Source organism: Coccidioides posadasii, chromosome 2, assembly GCF_018416015.2.
Source record: "Coccidioides posadasii str. Silveira chromosome 2, complete sequence".
NCBI lineage: Eukaryota > Fungi > Ascomycota > Eurotiomycetes > Onygenales > Onygenaceae > Coccidioides > Coccidioides posadasii.
The window spans coordinates 5,031,256-5,048,473 of record NC_089408.1 but is presented as its reverse complement, the minus strand read 5'-3'; the positions used below and the strand labels follow the sequence as shown (position 1 = coordinate 5,048,473).

Below are 17,218 nucleotides of genomic sequence, written 5' to 3'. Positions count from 1 at the left end.
CTATTGAGGAGCTGCCAATAATCGCGCTTTGGAAAAAGAGGAGTTATCGTAATCCGGTTTTTCCTTCATCCGGTCAGTGTCGCTGACGTCGGCGCCTTCACGAGAACCCCATGTCGTCTAAAAAGTAGTTAGCACGTGGTGAGAAAATACATGTGAAGAGCCGGACAAAGGAGCCAATATGACGGCGATGGTAAGCGCTCCACGACACACGTCGCGTAGAGTTAACACGGACAAACGCGGCCAATTGAGGATCCAAAACAGTCGGGTGAGTGGGCAATTAAAATTGGACGAAAAAGCAATAAGACGGAGCTGAAGCAAGGAGACGCGAGTGGAAAAGTGGAGCAGGGCTAGAACCAGTCCATGGCGGCACAAGAATCGGAGGAACTTTGGGTAAACCGTGGGAACTCCGCCGGGTAAACTGCACAAATTGGCCCAGCGATGCGGGGAAAGAAAGTAAAAATGAAAGTGACTTTTGTCTTACCACATTGAGCGTGAAGGCGGCGTAAACCTTGATGATACCATGGAGGTATCCAAACAATATCGAAACTGGGAGTAGGAGGAAATCGGCGGGATAGCGGATGTAATGGCCGAGCAACTTGATAAATTTGCTAACGAACATCCACAGCAAGAGTGCTTGCATCGCCAATGTGCGGGTCTCTCCACTCCAACCCTCTGTACCTTTATAGAGGAAGAGGATCAGAGAGAGATCGCCAATAAAAGCGGGAGGTGACAGCGTGGTCAGGAAGACGGCGTAGGTGCTCCACGGTTGGCGGCTAAATAGAGAGTGGGTGGCCACACGGACCCCTTGAGTTAGCGTCCAATTCGAACAACGGCCTTCGTGTGCTCTAGAAAAAGGTGGAGCCAGCACTAATCTAAACCCAGTGCGGCAGTTCCAGGTTAAGGACAGGGATCTGCTGGCACGATTTGCCCGGCGACAGATCCTGCGATCTTCACCCGAGAAAAAGCAAAAAAGCAAACACGCTAAAATATGCATGACAATCAAATGCAACACAATGACGCTAGGGGAAAAGGAAAGACAAAAAAAATAAAAATAAAAGGGAAAAAAAAAAAAAGAGGGAAGCAAAGAAAATAAAAGAAGTTCAGAAAATCATCAACATCATCCATAAGCTTCGTCTTGGATAGAAAAGGAAATATTGGTGAAAAGTTAGGGGTGAACTTACAACCAGACGACGTGTTCCTGAAATAAGGTTGTTAGATTGCTGCGCCAGTTACTTCTCGACCATCTGACACATTGTTTCAGGAATTTGGGATTGTCTTCGAGTGTTGTTTGAATCTCAGCCTCGGGATGGTATTGAAAGTATGTTTCCCAGCCGTGAGTAACCATCCATCGTGATAAGAAGTTATCGTCGTCAGCATTGAGCTCATACCGCCCAAACCACCACTCCTCGTTGGTGAACCCCATGGTAAACTCGCGGTCTTGTAGGATCTTGGTCCGATACGCGACGGTACGACCAGAAAGGCACGGCATGCCGCCATCCACATGGGTAGTCGCAGCACAATCAAAGTTGCGCCGTTCGAGGTACAACGCCCCCAGGAAGTCCCAGATCTTCTGCATCGAAAACATCGGTGCGTTCACACGCCGTAATCTCTGGCATGTCGCGACGCCCCCGTAAATGGGGTCTTTCTCGAATACGGCGAGCATCCACTTCAATTCCGTCCTGGGCCACGTCACGTCATCATCGACGAAGATTGTGATTTCCGTGCGCACCTCGGGAATGGCGCGAACCATTTGCCGTCTCTTGTTCGGCTTGGGGATGCTGAGGAGCTGGATTCTGGTTTTCGATGCGGGCATCGTGTCGAGCATCTTCTGCGCGTTTGCACGGTTCGCGTCAATGGTCACCAGGAAAATCTGGTAGGGCTCGTTGACTAAGATTGTCCTAATTGTCTCACGCAACTCCTCACCACAGCCTTGCAAGGAGGGTATAATGATGGTCGCATCTTGGGACGTTAAGGTAGGGTTCTCCGGAGGAGGAATTGGACGAAATGTCCATACTGCAATTAAATTAACAGCCAGTCTGAGATATCGGTAGACACTGTATCAATCCTCCAGTTAGACCATCATCCCGTCTCAAAAAGCCCGAGGCCAGCGAGGTGCAAAGGGTGAGTAGATCGATTAAGAAATAAAACCTACAATAATAGCTTAAAAGCCAGAAAATGGGGAAATTCATATGCCATCATGCGTCGTCGATTGCGTCTTCTTTGCCAACCGTTAAACACCAACCAATGTATGTAGAAACTCGTACAATGCGTGGCCGAAGAAGACCTCCCGATTATATCGGAGCCGATCGCTCCCAGAAGGAAGAAAATTATTAAGATTAATAGGCGTTAAGGTAGAAGAAGATGGAAACGAGCGGCCCAGTGGAGCGGCCACCGGAGGGTATAAGAGAGCGACTAGAAAGAAAGAAAAAGAAAAGATGCGAAGAGTAATGCAGACTTGAAAACGAAAAAGAGAAGAATAAGCGGAGGAGATTAGTTAGAGATTAAAATGATCTAAGCAACCAGCAAGACAGTCAGGAACATGGGGTTAAAGGGAGCTTGGTGGGGAGCCGATGAAGACAGCTTAATTTGTACCATTCTCGCATCGTGAATCGCAATTGGTAACTGACAGCGACAAATATAGTGTCATCGTTGAAAAGACAACTGTGGGCACGTAGTGAGGATAAAGGATGAAGCAGGAAAGGAAGCGAAACCTTTTTTTATTTTTTATTTTTTTCTTTAGAAAAATTCCTTTTTTCATGGGATCCCTATGCTTATCGAGTAGTTTCGGTCCACTGGCGGCTGGATATGCCTGTGCATCGACTACCCTCTTTTTTACTCGGTACCTAGCTCACTACTGTATGGAGTAACTGGTTATTACTTGGTCGCCTCTTTTTTGCGTGTGTGTTTGTGTGTTAAGCGCATTTATGAAAGGCGTAATAATAAGAGGTCATCCCTGCAGGCCTCCAGCAGTGTGTGGAGCTACCTCAGGAGCAAGCATCAGTTAGTCTTTGGCTTCAAAGTTACCGGGGAGGGGTGCATTCGACGATTGAGTCCAAGGAGTTACGTAGCGTGGCCAAGGGGGACAGGAAAAAGTAAAAAAATTGGCTGTCAATCATTTCACATGGAACAGGGGTCTTCGTTATCTGACGTTGGAGTCGCTAACCTACTCCGCGATCGTGTTATAACATGGGAGGACGGAGGGGCGCTTCCTTCGTTACGGGGCGAAAGCAGCTTCAAAATTACCTGAATATTCAGAATTGGACCGAAACGGGGTTTGAGCTGACCGCTGGTGGAAATGAAGGCGCAGTGAGCACTGTCAGCTCCTGAAACTCCCAAATATATCAGCGGGCATGCATGCTTGGGGAAGCTTGGGATTTATTCAACTCACTCGAACATTTGCCCTGATTGCATTGTTAGCCAGCCATATGCAATATGCTGGGGGTGATTCTGGATTCGGAAGAGAGCCAACAACTCCCAGGCCAACAAGCGGCACCACCAAATCCCGTTCCGCAACCACGATGTGTGGGAGGTGAATGGACAGGACCCGGCTCGGGCGGCTCCTGGGAGCGGCAGCCGGCCAGTCGGTGAGCACAGGCGCACATTCGACGATCAATGCAACACCGGGCTGAGTTCAGAGTCGAGAGACTGACCTTTCGTGAAACCAAGCTTCCTGACTGACCTACAAGCCGACCATCGAATATGAATTCCGCAATCCGCTCCTCTACTCTTCAACGCATCCATCAGTTCTCAAAGAAGGTTTCCGCTTTCGGAAAGGTCCGGGTTCTCAAGTGCGAGAAAAACTGGGGCTGGGCTGACATAGCCGAAGACTGCGATATTTGAGACCCCTGAACTCAAAACCTCGTCGGCGGCGCAACGTCTTACGAGTCAACAAAGACCCAGAAGTCGGGGGAAGAGGCACAGAGTTGGTTGTCCCAGCTTGTTACGTGGTGGACATTAGCACATCTGGCACTCCGGGCCAGCACCTGGCCGGGTCCGCATGAAATCGTTGCTCTGGATGCAACAACTTCGGCCCGTTAACGGAAATAGAATCTACAAATGAGTCTGAGGAGATATCTGGTCGTGGTTGGAGTCTCCGGAATTGGCCCACGGCGACGATGAGTTTCGGCGTCTTGGCAACGCGACAGGTTGCGCCGAAGCGCCCTGCAGGAGCATTCAACATCACTTCATGCAAATGCCAAATGATTCCAGGAATCGAGGCGCTCATCGCCTGGCAGCCGGGTCTCACTTGTTGTTCATCTTGACAAGCGGAATGTCTTGTCTCCTATGTTAACGCCCCTCGCCTTTTGATATTCTGATAAACGTTCTTGCAGCAGCGATGTCAAATCTGCGGCTGCTTAGAGAGCCAAAGCGCATATAAAGCACCACTGTACCACCTCTGCAATTTGAGGCGAGACATATTCCGATACCATGAGTCATCTTTTGCCTCCTAGCTGCCACAGAGCTACCTGCCCGCCAAGACCGATAGGAAAATAGCTGATAAACAGATAATCTTGGGGCATCTTTGAGCCAAATAATGAGTTTTCAATGTTTCTTAGCATATGATTTCGTTTTCTGCTTTTCTAACTAATGAGGTATTGATAGGATATATCTTTCAATTGTGCCTGAGTAAGTTCAAACGTCTAATTCCATCTCAACTCGAAGAGAATGTTCCTCGTGTCTGCCATAGTATTCGCTAGTACAAGGAAGGCTAGTTCCAAGGCTTGAGCTGCTGTTCAAACAGTTGTACAGTTCAATCCATGCTCACCTTCCAGGACATTGACTCTTCGGGTATGGATTTCAGCGCCACCATCTAAACCAACGATTTAAAGCAGCCCATCTCGCCACCAAAATGTATCAAATATAACGCTTGCGGGACATAGCAAATATTATGCGCACTAGACCGCCCCGCAGTTCGATAGTTACGATCAGCGAAGACAAAGTGGATAAAATTCGAAGCATTGACCATTCGCCAAGACCGGTTTCTGACTACCTAGGTAAACGCTTCCCGCTCTTTTGCGCAGAGCATTATTAGCTTTAAAAAAGGGAGTGACGGTGGATTTCTAATTCCGAGAACGAGCTGCTCACAGATTTGCAGTGAAGAGACTCCGACGAACCGATTTCATTAAGCGAATTCATTAACGACTGTCATCACTTGACTCTTCAAAGGAAGCATACACCTCCACAAGGAGTTAATCCTTCAGCCAGGAAGCTGCCCAATTTGCAAGGATTTCTCGAACTAGGAGGTCGTTGAACAGCTGGGCAACAGGGTTCTATGCAGGGCTGGTTTCATGTGGACAACAAATTTCTGCCATGGGCTCCAAACCATGACTCTTAATGCTGTGGGCTGTCTGCAGAGCATAGATACATTATACCCAACTCATGGCGTGCTAGTATTTTCGAGCGCCTGCCAATGCTTCCAGCAAAAATCGTCGTCGAAACCTCCGAGGTCTGATACACGAGCAGTTGAAAGCATACATATATTTTCGGCCATACAGATGAGATACACGCCAAAGTGCCTCTCCGATCACGCTTCACAAAACGCCAAGATCATTAGCGCCAAACTTTTGTTCTAGATGTTTGGAGGTTGGGATGTGAGTTGGTCCCTTCGAGATAGTAGTCCCCTCCGAAATTGTGCCAGATCATTGGGCGCCAGGTGTGAAAGTTTGCTTGATTTGTGAACCTCCCTTGTCTATTACTTGTTCCTGATTCCGGGGCTTTCTCACTTGATAAAGCAAAAGGAGGGTGACTGCGGAGTACAAGGGAGGGATTGAACCCAGGGATTTGCGAAATCCTCTGCAACCCCTAGAAAATATTGAGTCCTTGTGGTGATTGATCTCACCCCGGGTCGTTGTAGATCACTTGATTGTCGAAAGCCGTATTTCTTGGAATGCCAATGGGCAAGAGGTTCCGATATCTGTATTCATGGCGTATCAAGGGAATGAACCAGTCTAGTCGTTTACCAATGGACGTGTCCCCTCTCTGCAACATTGTCAATATAAATGCCCGGAGCCAGCGCCTCCCGTGAGACGGCTAGGCTTCACACCTTGTTATGCGCCTGGTAGCTACACACATTTTGTGCTTGTTTTCGAGTTCAACGTTCTTCTTCTACGGAGTACGGAGTAAAGATTCAGCGAACCGTTCCCGATGCTAGTGCTCCTCCATGCTCCGTACGGAGTATTGAGATGAGAAAACGATGCTTGGCAGTCAAAAATGTTCAGAAATCGTGCTACGACAATTGTCTCTCGTCTCTCAAATTTTGATGCCGCCTAGTGAAAAACTGGTTCCGCACAAAGCAGATTTGGCCGGCCCTGTTTTCCGCGGCATGTCGCAGAATGTAAGACTTGATGGGCAGATCCCACCCACCCGAGAGAGCGATTCCCCGAATATTACGGGACATGTCTCGGGACTTGCGTTCCTGCAGTCTCGACATCCATGGTGATAATGCTGCGAGTTCCCCCAAGCGAATAACCTGGAGAAATTTTAGCTGAGTTTTGCGCAATCGATATCCTATTATCGGAATTGCTGATCACCGAACATCTGAGCACTCAGCCTTACGTGTCTGAGATGTATGGAGATGGGGACCCAAGGGTGTCTGGATTTCGGGTATCATCTGGAGTACATACATATGCATGTACCACGGCGGATCTCGGCTCCATAACTACAAGATTGCATTGAACATCGAAATCTGCCGTCCTAACGATTAATGAAAATTCATGCTCTCGTGGAGTCTGCGTATGGGGTACGTTCATACGTATAATACTCGGTCCTAAAGTTTCGTCCACTTTGTCTTCTAGAAAATTTCTCGAAGCCAGCCAGTTGATGGCAGTGGAGCCCCGTCCCGAAGCCCCAAAACTCAGGAAGAACCCGATCGGCTTTGCCTTTGTTTGAGAAGGTCGCGTTCTGACAGGGATCATGGTCAACGCTTATGCAACGACTAGCAACGAAGCAACCGGCTCTGGAATCGAGTGGGCCGATGAACGGCGTAACCGCTTCTCACTAAAAATTTTTTTGATTGAGGGCCCTTCCAGGGATGTTCAACTTAACTAACCGAAGAGTAGCCTTCCGTGTCCACAAAGGCAACGAAAGGAGACTGCCACGTTTTGCCCCACCAGCTGCTCAATCTCTTGGTATGAAGGAGAGACGGTTGGGCCGGATATCCATCCATACGGCGACAGGTCAGATGATGCGCTGAACGAGACATCTTCCTCTTGTCTTCCTTTCATCATTCCACGTGGTTCTGAGATTCGGAGTTGGCGTCAACAGGAACGGAGGGAGTTTTGAAAGGGCTAATTATTGGTCCAGCAATAACCTTGAAGCGCTTTGGCTCCTACTTTCGGAATTGCGCAAGTCCTGTACGGAAATACGGGGAGCAGGAATTCAGCGGTGAGACTCTGATTACGGAGGAACAGGAACAGATGCATTTTGATCTTTCCCGTGGATCAGCCTATCCCGTTACCCTTACAAGGCGTTACGCTTGCTGCCCAACAAGATCTTGTAAGAGACATGTGTTGGCAACCAAAAAAAAAAAAAAAAAAAAAAAAAAAAAGGGGCAAAGCATGAGATTCTGGGATGGCCGATAGAATCGTCATTTGAGATAGGCTTCCAGCCCGCCACTGGACACCATCGCGTCTGTTCGAGAGGTTGCAGGGTTGGCTGCATGCAACGTGCGCCTCCGGAAGCAAGCCTGGTGTTCCCCGAGATGCTAAAATCAAGCTAAACCGGGATGCCCGAGGCTTTGCCGGGTGATATTCAGGGGCGCCGAACCGCGTCGAGTGCTGACTTGAATGTTTCGAAGCTGTTTTGCATTCAACGCGGTAAATAATTGCTTTTTGTGAGGACTCAACGGTTCTTGTTTCGTATTGATGGGCTAGGAGGCCGGATGAGTATCTTTTGCCGCGGAGGTACTTCTCAAGTCCTTCGGGATGAGAGACAGTCGTTACATTTGTAACTACGGGAAACATGGAAATACGTAAGTACTCGGTACTCTCAACAGCGAAGTGCATATATCTGGCCCTACGCGTGGATACTGATCATCCAGATAGTGAAAGCCTTCTGCCCAACTATTGTCGATTACTCGCCATTCGTCGTGAGATTCACTGCATGCCTACGGAGGAGTTACATCCAGAAGCCCGAATGCGGACTGTCATCCATGCAAGTTTGGAGTCCGGATTTTGGAATCGAGAAATACAGACCTGCAGAGCGACCACACTGGGCTTAGGGCTTATTCCCCCGACGCAAAGCTGTCGCTTGATTCCGCAGACAGATTATCTCAATCCTAGATGAACCTTTTCAAGATTAGCCGTCTTCAAGGCCTTTCACCCCCGATTTCCTCGATGATGAAGCACCTAACTTATGCCGGCTTCTCTGTCTCTTTGGCTAGAACTATCATTCTACCCTATTTGGAGTGCGCATTATGATTATATAACTAGTTATATATTTTCTTTTTCTTTTATCTCTTTCCCCACCCCTCGTCGTGTGCAACTTATGAAACCGACGGTGGGAGATTTTGCATGACGGGAACTTTTTTCTTGAAATTCTCCGTTCACGATCGACAGGTGATTGAGCCATTCATAATTTTTTTTTTTTTTGCGGGAACATGGTTTCTGCCTTGACTTTTTTTCTTCTTTTTTTTCTCGCTTTTTTTCTCGCCATTCGCCATGAAATTGAGGTGAGCGACGGTGGCTGATGTCTTGGGTAAATCTCGCTTGATGACACAAGTTCAATCTGTACGCTCTAGCTTACGACAAGTGATATTATAGCAATAGATTTAGGATGTTACACACTCAATTAGGGCGGACAGATTTTACACTCGACGATCGGTCAGATTTCTTTAATGCCAAAGCAATATATGAGTGATAGTATATCTGGTATACGTATCCAAAATACCAAGTACATGTGCGGCAAATATTCACGAGACTTTCAACGGTTTATCGTTTAGGTGGCTGATTAGGTATATATTGACAGGAAGTAACAAAACCCATGGGATGAGGGCAAAGGGGTAAAAATGGGCGGAAATTTATTCAGGTGGAGACCATTTCCATCCTGATGGATCGAAACAGGCTTCGAATTCCACTCCGCCAAACAATCCAATAGCTCCATGCAAATCAAAATCTCCCTCTAAACCCTCGAGACTGCCTTGTTCAGCGTCTACCTCCTCGTGAAGGTTCCACTTCCCTGCTAATTTTCCGTTCCGCGTGAAGAATACTTCAACTGCAAAGGAGTTTAACTCTCCGTCCACGGCTGGAGGTTGCGGCGCTACTCCGAATGGTGTCTCTCCCACACGGTAAAACTTCATTCCTAAGCCGACAGTTTCTCCAATTGCAAACTCTGTTGTGAATTCTTTCCCACCCCAGGAATCGTTGATGAATCTACATCCGTCGTCGGAAAAGACACCCAGGCTTCCACGCTCCCAACCGGGGGAACGCCATGTTGGGTATGGCTGTGCCACATACCCAATGGAAAAACCGGGAGTCTGGGTGGGCGTACCGCCAGATAATTTCCGGAGCGTGACTTCAAAGTAGATAGTCTTTGAGCATTCGGTGACTAGAGGAGAATTTTCCCGTGCGAAATACATTGGGTGGTCAGTCCATATAATGCAGTCCGGGTTTCCGATGGTGGTGCGGCCCTCCCATCTGCCGTTACTTGGGACAGAAAGGGACCCGTTATATTCGCTTGGTTTAACGGGACGGAAGCTGGCCCTTTGAGCGGCTTGGTAGACTTCCGGCAAGGGACCCACCGGGAGTGTGAGCGGAGTGTTGTCGCAGAAAGCGTGGGCTCGCTCAGCATCTTCCTCAGTTGCATTGCCGGTGTTGGAGTATAGATAGGCATGAGCAGGCGGCGGAGGAAGATCCGCGGGGTCGGGAATGGCCTGCCAGTTGTGATCCGGCTGAGAAAATGAAGTTGCTCCTGGATGAGGAGGTGGGCCTAGGGGAGGAGAGAACGTGTGATTTTGAGAAGCATAACCAGGCGGAGGCCCTGATGGAGGATCACAGGTCTGTGCTGGTATCCTACTGCTGCCGCCGTTAGAAATATGCCCTGCTGTAGTTAGAGATATCGTGTCCTGTCCAAACACTTGCTGCTTCTCGTCCGAGGTACTGAGATTCAACGTATTCGTCGTATACGCCGGCCGATAAGATGACACTGTGCTGCCCTTTCGCTTTTTCTCTTGGGAGGACTCCATCTCCAGGCTGACCGGTGCGTTGGTCCCGGTCTTACTACCTCCACCCCGGCGGAAAAGTGCCCTGAAACACATGACGGACGTTATGACCTCTCGGAGAGCCTTGACGCTTACTTCAATTGGGCATAAAAATCTCTATCCCTTTGCTTTTGTCTTTTTGGCCTTGAGAGGGCTATTTGATGTCTGTCGAATCTGAGTTACGTGCGCCCAGCGCAACGACTATTCGAGTTGATTCGGTTCAAGCGTTTTAATGTCGTAAGCAGCAAGAGTGGCTCAGTGACCCCAGATCGTGGCTGAGCCAGTCGGAAAATTATGTCATTCGCTGGTTGAACTTTTGTGCTGGCTGCGCCCCAACCCGAAACTGCCACAACCCAGCCAAAAACGACAAGCTCCCAGCTATGGATTCGAACTTTGCAGATGTATCTGTCTGTCTGCTGCACGACTATCTGGTGTATTGGATGGGGTAGCCATATTATCTAATCCCACCAGCTAAGTGGCATCTTAAAAGAACCCTGGAAGCCCCATGGAATGATCTGTCGATCAATCTTACCAGCCAGCAAACCGTACGGAGCGCAGAAGATCTACTCATGGTCGTTATACCCCCTTCTCCGCATCTACTCCTGGGTGACTGACCTCTGCCACTCTTCAATGAGACTCCGATAATCCGCGGGGCCATACGGTTCAAAGATCTCCGCCAAAAGTCCGCCCTTCCTATGCACCTTGAGCCCTAAATCTCGCAATAGCCAGTCCAGATATGGCACTGCGTCGAAAACAAAATCCGGTCGTTGCTGACCGGTAAACGGGTATCTCCACTTCCCGAATTGGCTGTGGAGCACGGTGTCCCAATGCAAGTCGTCTTCGAACGTGGGTGAGCAGGTGTCAAGAGCCAGCTTTCCATCCATGTACGCCACCAGCCAAAGAGCTTGTGTTTGGGCGGTTAAAACTGTAGAAAAGTTTGACACGGTTCCCAGAAATCCAAGGCTGCGATCGTGAATGAAGTCCGGTGGCACCATATGGCGATATAGTCTATATGGTTCGTGGTCTTCTGGGCGAGTACAATCTCTCCTAGCACCCCCGTATGGATTCTTCACTTCTGGCTGCCGCTTTAGTCGAGGGAAGCGCGATAGGATTTCCGCATCTGCCTTGCGGGCCAGCTTCTTCACATTCTGGGTTTTGTGCGGAAGCCCCATTTGCTCTTCTATTCCTTCTGGAAGGAATTTTATGGTTGGAAGAGCTGTCCAGCCTGTGCAACTAATAAAAGCATCAGCCTTGATTGCTTGCCCTCCTACAAAATGAACTGTTTTTGGTGAAAGATGTGAGATGTCCGCAACGTGTACTCTGATCTTTCCATCGCGTACCAAATCATAGAAATGTGTTGGATAGTTGAGGATGCTAAAAGTGGTTGCTGACCAAAATGCATCTGTCCATGGCTCCAATTTCTTTGTTTCCGGATGGTCTCTATAGCCGTTGAGAGTTACAACGTCGTTTGCTAGGATTTTCCAAAACACGTCCACAATCCATCTGCCTATGAACGTGCCATGAAGAAATCCTCTGATGCCTCCAAAACCATCCGCCTCGCCCCAAGAACAGGGGCTGAACCAGGTCAGAAATCTAGTATTCACCAGCTTTTCTAGCCACTTCTTCAGTGGAGTTACGTACGGAGGTGCCATCCAAGAGGCACCTCGACCGGACTTGCTAATAATCCAATCGACTTCCACGCCGTGAGATGCCGCTAGATATGCCGCATCGTATCCAGACTTTGCGCCGCCTAAAACGACCACGCGTTTTGCCTCAGTAATCTCACGTTGCTTCCTGGCCGTATCCTTGCTGTGAAGTAAGGGAGCATCGAATGTTTCGGCCCCTTTCAGCGTTGGTATAAAAGGCTCGGAAGCTACTCCCGTTGCCACTATCAACTTCCGCGTAAATATCTGTTGTCGTTGGCTTTCCCCGTCATCGTTGTATTTGGTGTATGTCATTAGCCAGGCGGCATTGCTTTTTCTATCGAGCTTTTCAACGGTTTCCACTCGGGACTGGAGCCGGACTCTCGAATAAAGCTCAAATTCTTCCGCATAAGCCATGAGATACCGATGCGTCGCTTCTCCAGTGATATGCTGCCCGGGCTGAATGCCGAACGCTTCGTCCATCGGAAAATCGCTATATTCATACGTTCCCAAGAGGTTGTTCAGGCGCAAGCCTGAATAGAGTCTTTCTTTCGCCCATACTCCTCCTATGGATGCCGCAGATTCGAGAATTACTACGTTTGCGGAGGGATGTATCGTGCAGTACGTTCGAGCGGCGGCTAAGCCGTTGATTCCTATTTTATTCGTTGAGCATCGTCTCCCAGGTTTCATAGATTGTCAATTTCCGACTCGAAAGGCGCGTAGGTTACATACCAGCACCTACTATCACCAAGTCTGCAGCTTCCCGGGCCTCCATCCTTAAGCTTAGTACGCTTCAGTCAAGCTACCCAATGAACACCTCGCAGTTCTCAGGAGAGGTGATCACAATCCCTCTGTTACCTCGTACTAGGACCCCTGAACGCACAGAGCCATGTACAGTTTTCTGGGACGAAAGGCTGGGATGTACGGAGTAGTTCTGTAAAATACTATTCGCTCGTTAGAGAGGAGAAAAAGAAATCACATGCTTTCGGCTGTGTACTATTTTATATTCTTTGTATCCATTGAAAAGCAGGATGCGACTAGTCGTTCACTTTCGCTTCTGGCGGTCAGCGCGAGTGGACACGCTGGTCAAACACCCCGGCACTTTTTAGCCGCTCCTCGAGAAGAGTAACCAACGAAAAGCAGTGAAGACGGTTTGAACTTGCGGGTTTTCGCAAAGTTGGACTAACTTATCCACGTAGGTCTATATGTATGTACTTCAATCATGAATGAGCTCATCAAAAAGGGCTAGCACCATATGTGAGCCGGGATGCGAACTGGAGGTGCAGCTCTGTCCGCTATCTCAGGCCTTTCAATCTTCACTTTCTTTCGAAAACGCGCAATTCCATCCACAGTCTTTCCCTGAGACGTTGTTCCATCTGAGCCAGAATGGCCCTCACAAGTTTCCTGGCATCAATTATGAAGCCAGACAGCAGAATTCCTTGGGCTATCAGATAAGCCATCAGCAATCATTGTACAAACGTGGGTTCAAGCTCGTGCCTAGAAACCAAATGTCGCCATCTTTTTGGAATTGCCTTAAAACTGCGGTTCAACACCCCAAGTATTCAAGAAACAGAATCAAGGACTTCACCTCAGCGAGAGTCATTGTTACCCCGTGATGGAGTTTTAAACCCAAAAATATATCCCCAAAAAATGGCTGGTGGCGGATGTGACTGGGATTGCTAATAGATATAGTCTAGCAATCGACGGCTCAGATGTGGTAGAAAGAAGTCATCTAGCAGGAAGTCAGCAAAGCTTATCAAGTTCTTCTTTCACCATGCAACGAGGAACTTATCCCAAGAAATATATGCACATATTCAAAGCTCTTCCAATGTTCTGCTTAGTCCAGACGGTATTCATATGTGTCGGAATTGCAGTTTTATTTTCTCCCCAATTCGAACCAAACATATCGATTATCGCGGGTTCCATTGAATTCATCCCGCTTTCGGAAGACTCCATTGGCGATTCCATTCGGTACGCTAGTCGGATTGCAGCACAAAGCATTAACAAGCGTGGTTCCAGTCCAAACTTGATATAGTTCGACATATGCATAAGAATCAGCAATAATATTTTCCACAGTCGCATGGGCGTGCAATAAGCCCACCATGAGTTTGCGTTGCAAGTCATTGCAAATTATGATATCAATATCTGCTATTCAGCTGCTCCTAATAGCTAGAGAGCAAGCTTGCCATCCTAGATGCTCATAAAATAAAGATGCTTTGCTCCCTTCCATCTATGCTTGCATCTAGTTGTGCTGCTGAACCATTTATCGATTCGCACAATGCCCTAGATGTAGATATATCACGCCTTTTGGCTTCTCGCATCACCTCACCTTTCTTTCATGGCGGATGATAAACACATGATCCTCCGATAGTGGAGAGAAATGACATTCGCTGCTGTAGTAGGGGGAAAGAAGTGTTTGTACAATGGATTCTGCTTGTACAACATCCAATTCCTAGCACACATGAACATGACACTTTCATTCAGATGTAAGATATTGTGTTGTTGTTTTGAAGAAAACACTCGATGGCGAAGGTGAGCGGACCTTGGTTGGTCTGTTCTGCAGTTTGGACCACAAAGGTTAACAAGTGCTCCGCAGTTCATGAGAGTACAAATGGCCTGGAACAAACTAGTTGCTATTCGCTTTGTCCTGTACGGAGTACACACCATTAATAGATGCAGCTTATCAGTGTTCCCACAACCGGTGATCTAGGAGAATGCCGGTCGCAGAGTCATCTTGGCTATGAAACGGAGCTTTCATGGATGGATACGACACCAAACTTTGTCAGTTGCAGGGGCGTTCTGACCCTCTTCATTCGGAGTAGTTTGCACCACTATCAGGCTCTGCAAATGTATCGGAAAAAGAAACAGCTACTCCGCACATGACTTAGAAAGATGCTAAAAAGCCATTTGCAAAGCACTACTCCGTACAGTAATGCCTATAATGATCACCTTATATAACGAATCCTCTATATAACAAACGAAAATCTCTTCCAAAATTAAATCTTCATACAAAACATTTGTTAACCTCTATACTACAAATTGCGTTAAATATCTCTCAAGATTTCTTAATAATTTGTTATAACGAGGCTAAAAAAACACCAAAATGCCCCACTGAACCGCAATTTTGATCAAGCAGAAGAAGAAATTATGCTTTCACAAAGCTCAATTCTTCCCTCTCCAACAAGGCCTTGAAGCAGTGGTTTGAGGCGCTATATACACAAAAGATTGCTTTATCTTCAGTCTCTGAGATCCTTTCTAAACAATACCAACATCTTGACCAGCCTGTCAACCATACATCAAACTGGCTGTCAAGTAGTGCTTTTAATGAATAATTTCTCTGCTCATGAACTGGCAGTTGAAAATATCAATAAGAGCCTTTATTCTCTATGGAATACACTGATTATTTGGCTTCCACCAAATGTAATGAGCAAATATCAGCCACTAGATCAAGGGATTATATATTCTTGGAAGCGCCACTGGAAATGGCAGTGGATTATCTATATGCTTGAAGAATACAAGTCAAACTGTGATTCTCTTACTACAATGAACATTTTGAAGGCCTTATGCTGGAGAATACAGGCTTGGAATATTAATATAGTGTCTGTTACTATTCAACACTGCTTTCAGAGAGTCTTGTTCAAGAAGACAGATGTTCTGTCTGAAGATCTTTCAATTATACAGATCTCCAATGATTTTCAATGGCTTCGCATGATCTCTGGTATTCAAAACCTAATGAAAATCGAAAACTTTCTCAATCCTGCACAGGAAGTAGTGGAGGACTCTTCTGAAGACCTAGAGCGCCATATAATTGAGCAGCTGGAGCTAGAGGAGCTTGAGGATGAGGAAGAGAAAGAGAAAGAGACTATAAATTTGGAAGCTGATCTGCAAATCAGCACCACTGAGGCCCTTGACATGGTGAAAAGGCTTCGCTTGTATGAAGAGTGGCAGGATAAGGGAGATACAGAGCTAATTCAACAGTTAAATCATTATGAGAGAAGATTAGGGGCTCGGAGGCTTGAAAATCAGCAGCACCAGGATATTAGAGCGTATTTTGTATGCTAGCTCTATATAATGAATTGAACAGGCTTCCAAAATTGATTCATTATATAGAGGCATTACAATAATGGAACCATAACCTTGAACAACAGTGAACTTATGTTTGAACCCCCTGATTTGGTGAATATTTTGTATGACATGCTCACTGAGAAGTCAGGAGTGATTCTGTTGATATTAAGTCCCTTTTAAACTGGATAATCTACCACCATGATGTGAAACTCGATCAGTGGTGGGATGTCTTCACTGGAGGGCGCCCAAATTTCAGGGAACCAATACAATTTAAACACTAGATATTTTGCATGAGCTGAAACATGCATTAGTATCCAGCTAATATTTATATATATGTTGCAACTCACCACTACATTGGGCGTGGCACCCAGTTTTGAGCAGGCTTCAACTTATCTTGAGTGCTCCATGCCTGAAGTTGAAGATCCACGGGTTGTCCATTCAGGAGGGGGAATAGATGTTCAGCGAAAAAGTTCACTCCGCTGCCGTACTGAAATGAAAGTACTGGGTGGCAGCTGTCCTATTTCACTCAACTGATGGGGTGTTTCGATAGACATATACATACATACATACATACAGTTGCTTGATTGGCATAAACTTTATGCACCAGCTGGCTAGTTCTAAATAAGGCTGCCCGAGTATACATACTCAAGGAGGGTATATTCCACGTGTTGATACTGGCGGCAAACATGAAAGGTATTTTCATCGATAAAGGGCTAGGACTGTAGAGTAAGAATTGAGCATTTCGGCCCATTGCGATGCCCGCGTTGATTGTATTCCTTAGTTTGAAATCCGGGAAGTAACCAAGAAACTGGTCCTCCGGCATAGTCCCACCCTAGCGTCAGAAAATATGCAGGTGGATATTCACGTTATCTTGATTTCGACGCTGATACTCGGCCGGGCTAGGAGTTGGACCTCGGGCATTTAAGTGCGGGCGTCGCGGAGATTTTGGCTGTTGTAGCCTGTCTTGCTATGGCGAATGAAAACTCATGCAGGAGGCAGTAAATGGGGACTGGGAGGTATTGTGAGGCCAGAAAGTGAATTGAATTCAATTCCTCTCGCTGGGTGGTTGCGAAAGCCCAAAATGAACCTTCATATATTTTAAATATGGAGATCCGCTGAAATAATGAACGAGAATGATTTGAAGATGAACCAAATATTGGGATCATCCATTCTCGATGCATAGAACTAAGCATCAGTGCCCGTCATCGAGTCTCACATATGCAAATGGTTGGTTATAAAATTCCCTTGCCTCCGGATATAAGGCAATCAGCGTTGGTGAGGAAGACGGAGAGGAAAAGAAATTGAAATAAGGATA

The 17,218-nt window shown here is 47.1% G+C and overlaps 3 protein-coding genes across 3 annotated transcripts; all 3 read right to left on the bottom strand.

Moving 5' to 3' along the window:
- On the bottom strand, positions 1–2,199 carry D8B26_004088 (uncharacterized protein; the record flags this gene model as incomplete). Its single annotated transcript, XM_066124359.1, has 4 exons — positions 1–117; positions 482–773; positions 1,182–2,054; positions 2,153–2,199. 4 exons carry the CDS (start codon positions 2,197–2,199, stop codon positions 1–3), a joined length of 1,329 nt encoding a protein of 442 aa, XP_065980440.1.
- Positions 2,200–8,499: 6,300 nt separating this feature from the next.
- On the bottom strand, positions 8,500–10,386 carry D8B26_004087 (uncharacterized protein). Its single transcript, XM_003067899.2, has one exon. It carries the CDS (start codon positions 10,250–10,252, stop codon positions 9,017–9,019), a length of 1,236 nt encoding a protein of 411 aa, XP_003067945.2. The 5' UTR covers positions 10,253–10,386; the 3' UTR covers positions 8,500–9,016.
- A 253-nt stretch (positions 10,387–10,639) lies between these two features.
- On the bottom strand, positions 10,640–12,613 carry D8B26_004086 (uncharacterized protein; the record flags this gene model as incomplete). Its single annotated transcript, XM_003067900.2, has 2 exons — positions 10,640–12,491; positions 12,571–12,613. The coding sequence occupies 2 exons, from the start codon at positions 12,611–12,613 to the stop codon at positions 10,792–10,794; spliced, it is 1,743 nt and encodes a 580-aa protein (XP_003067946.1). The 3' UTR covers positions 10,640–10,791.
- Positions 12,614–17,218: the final 4,605 nt, after the last annotated feature.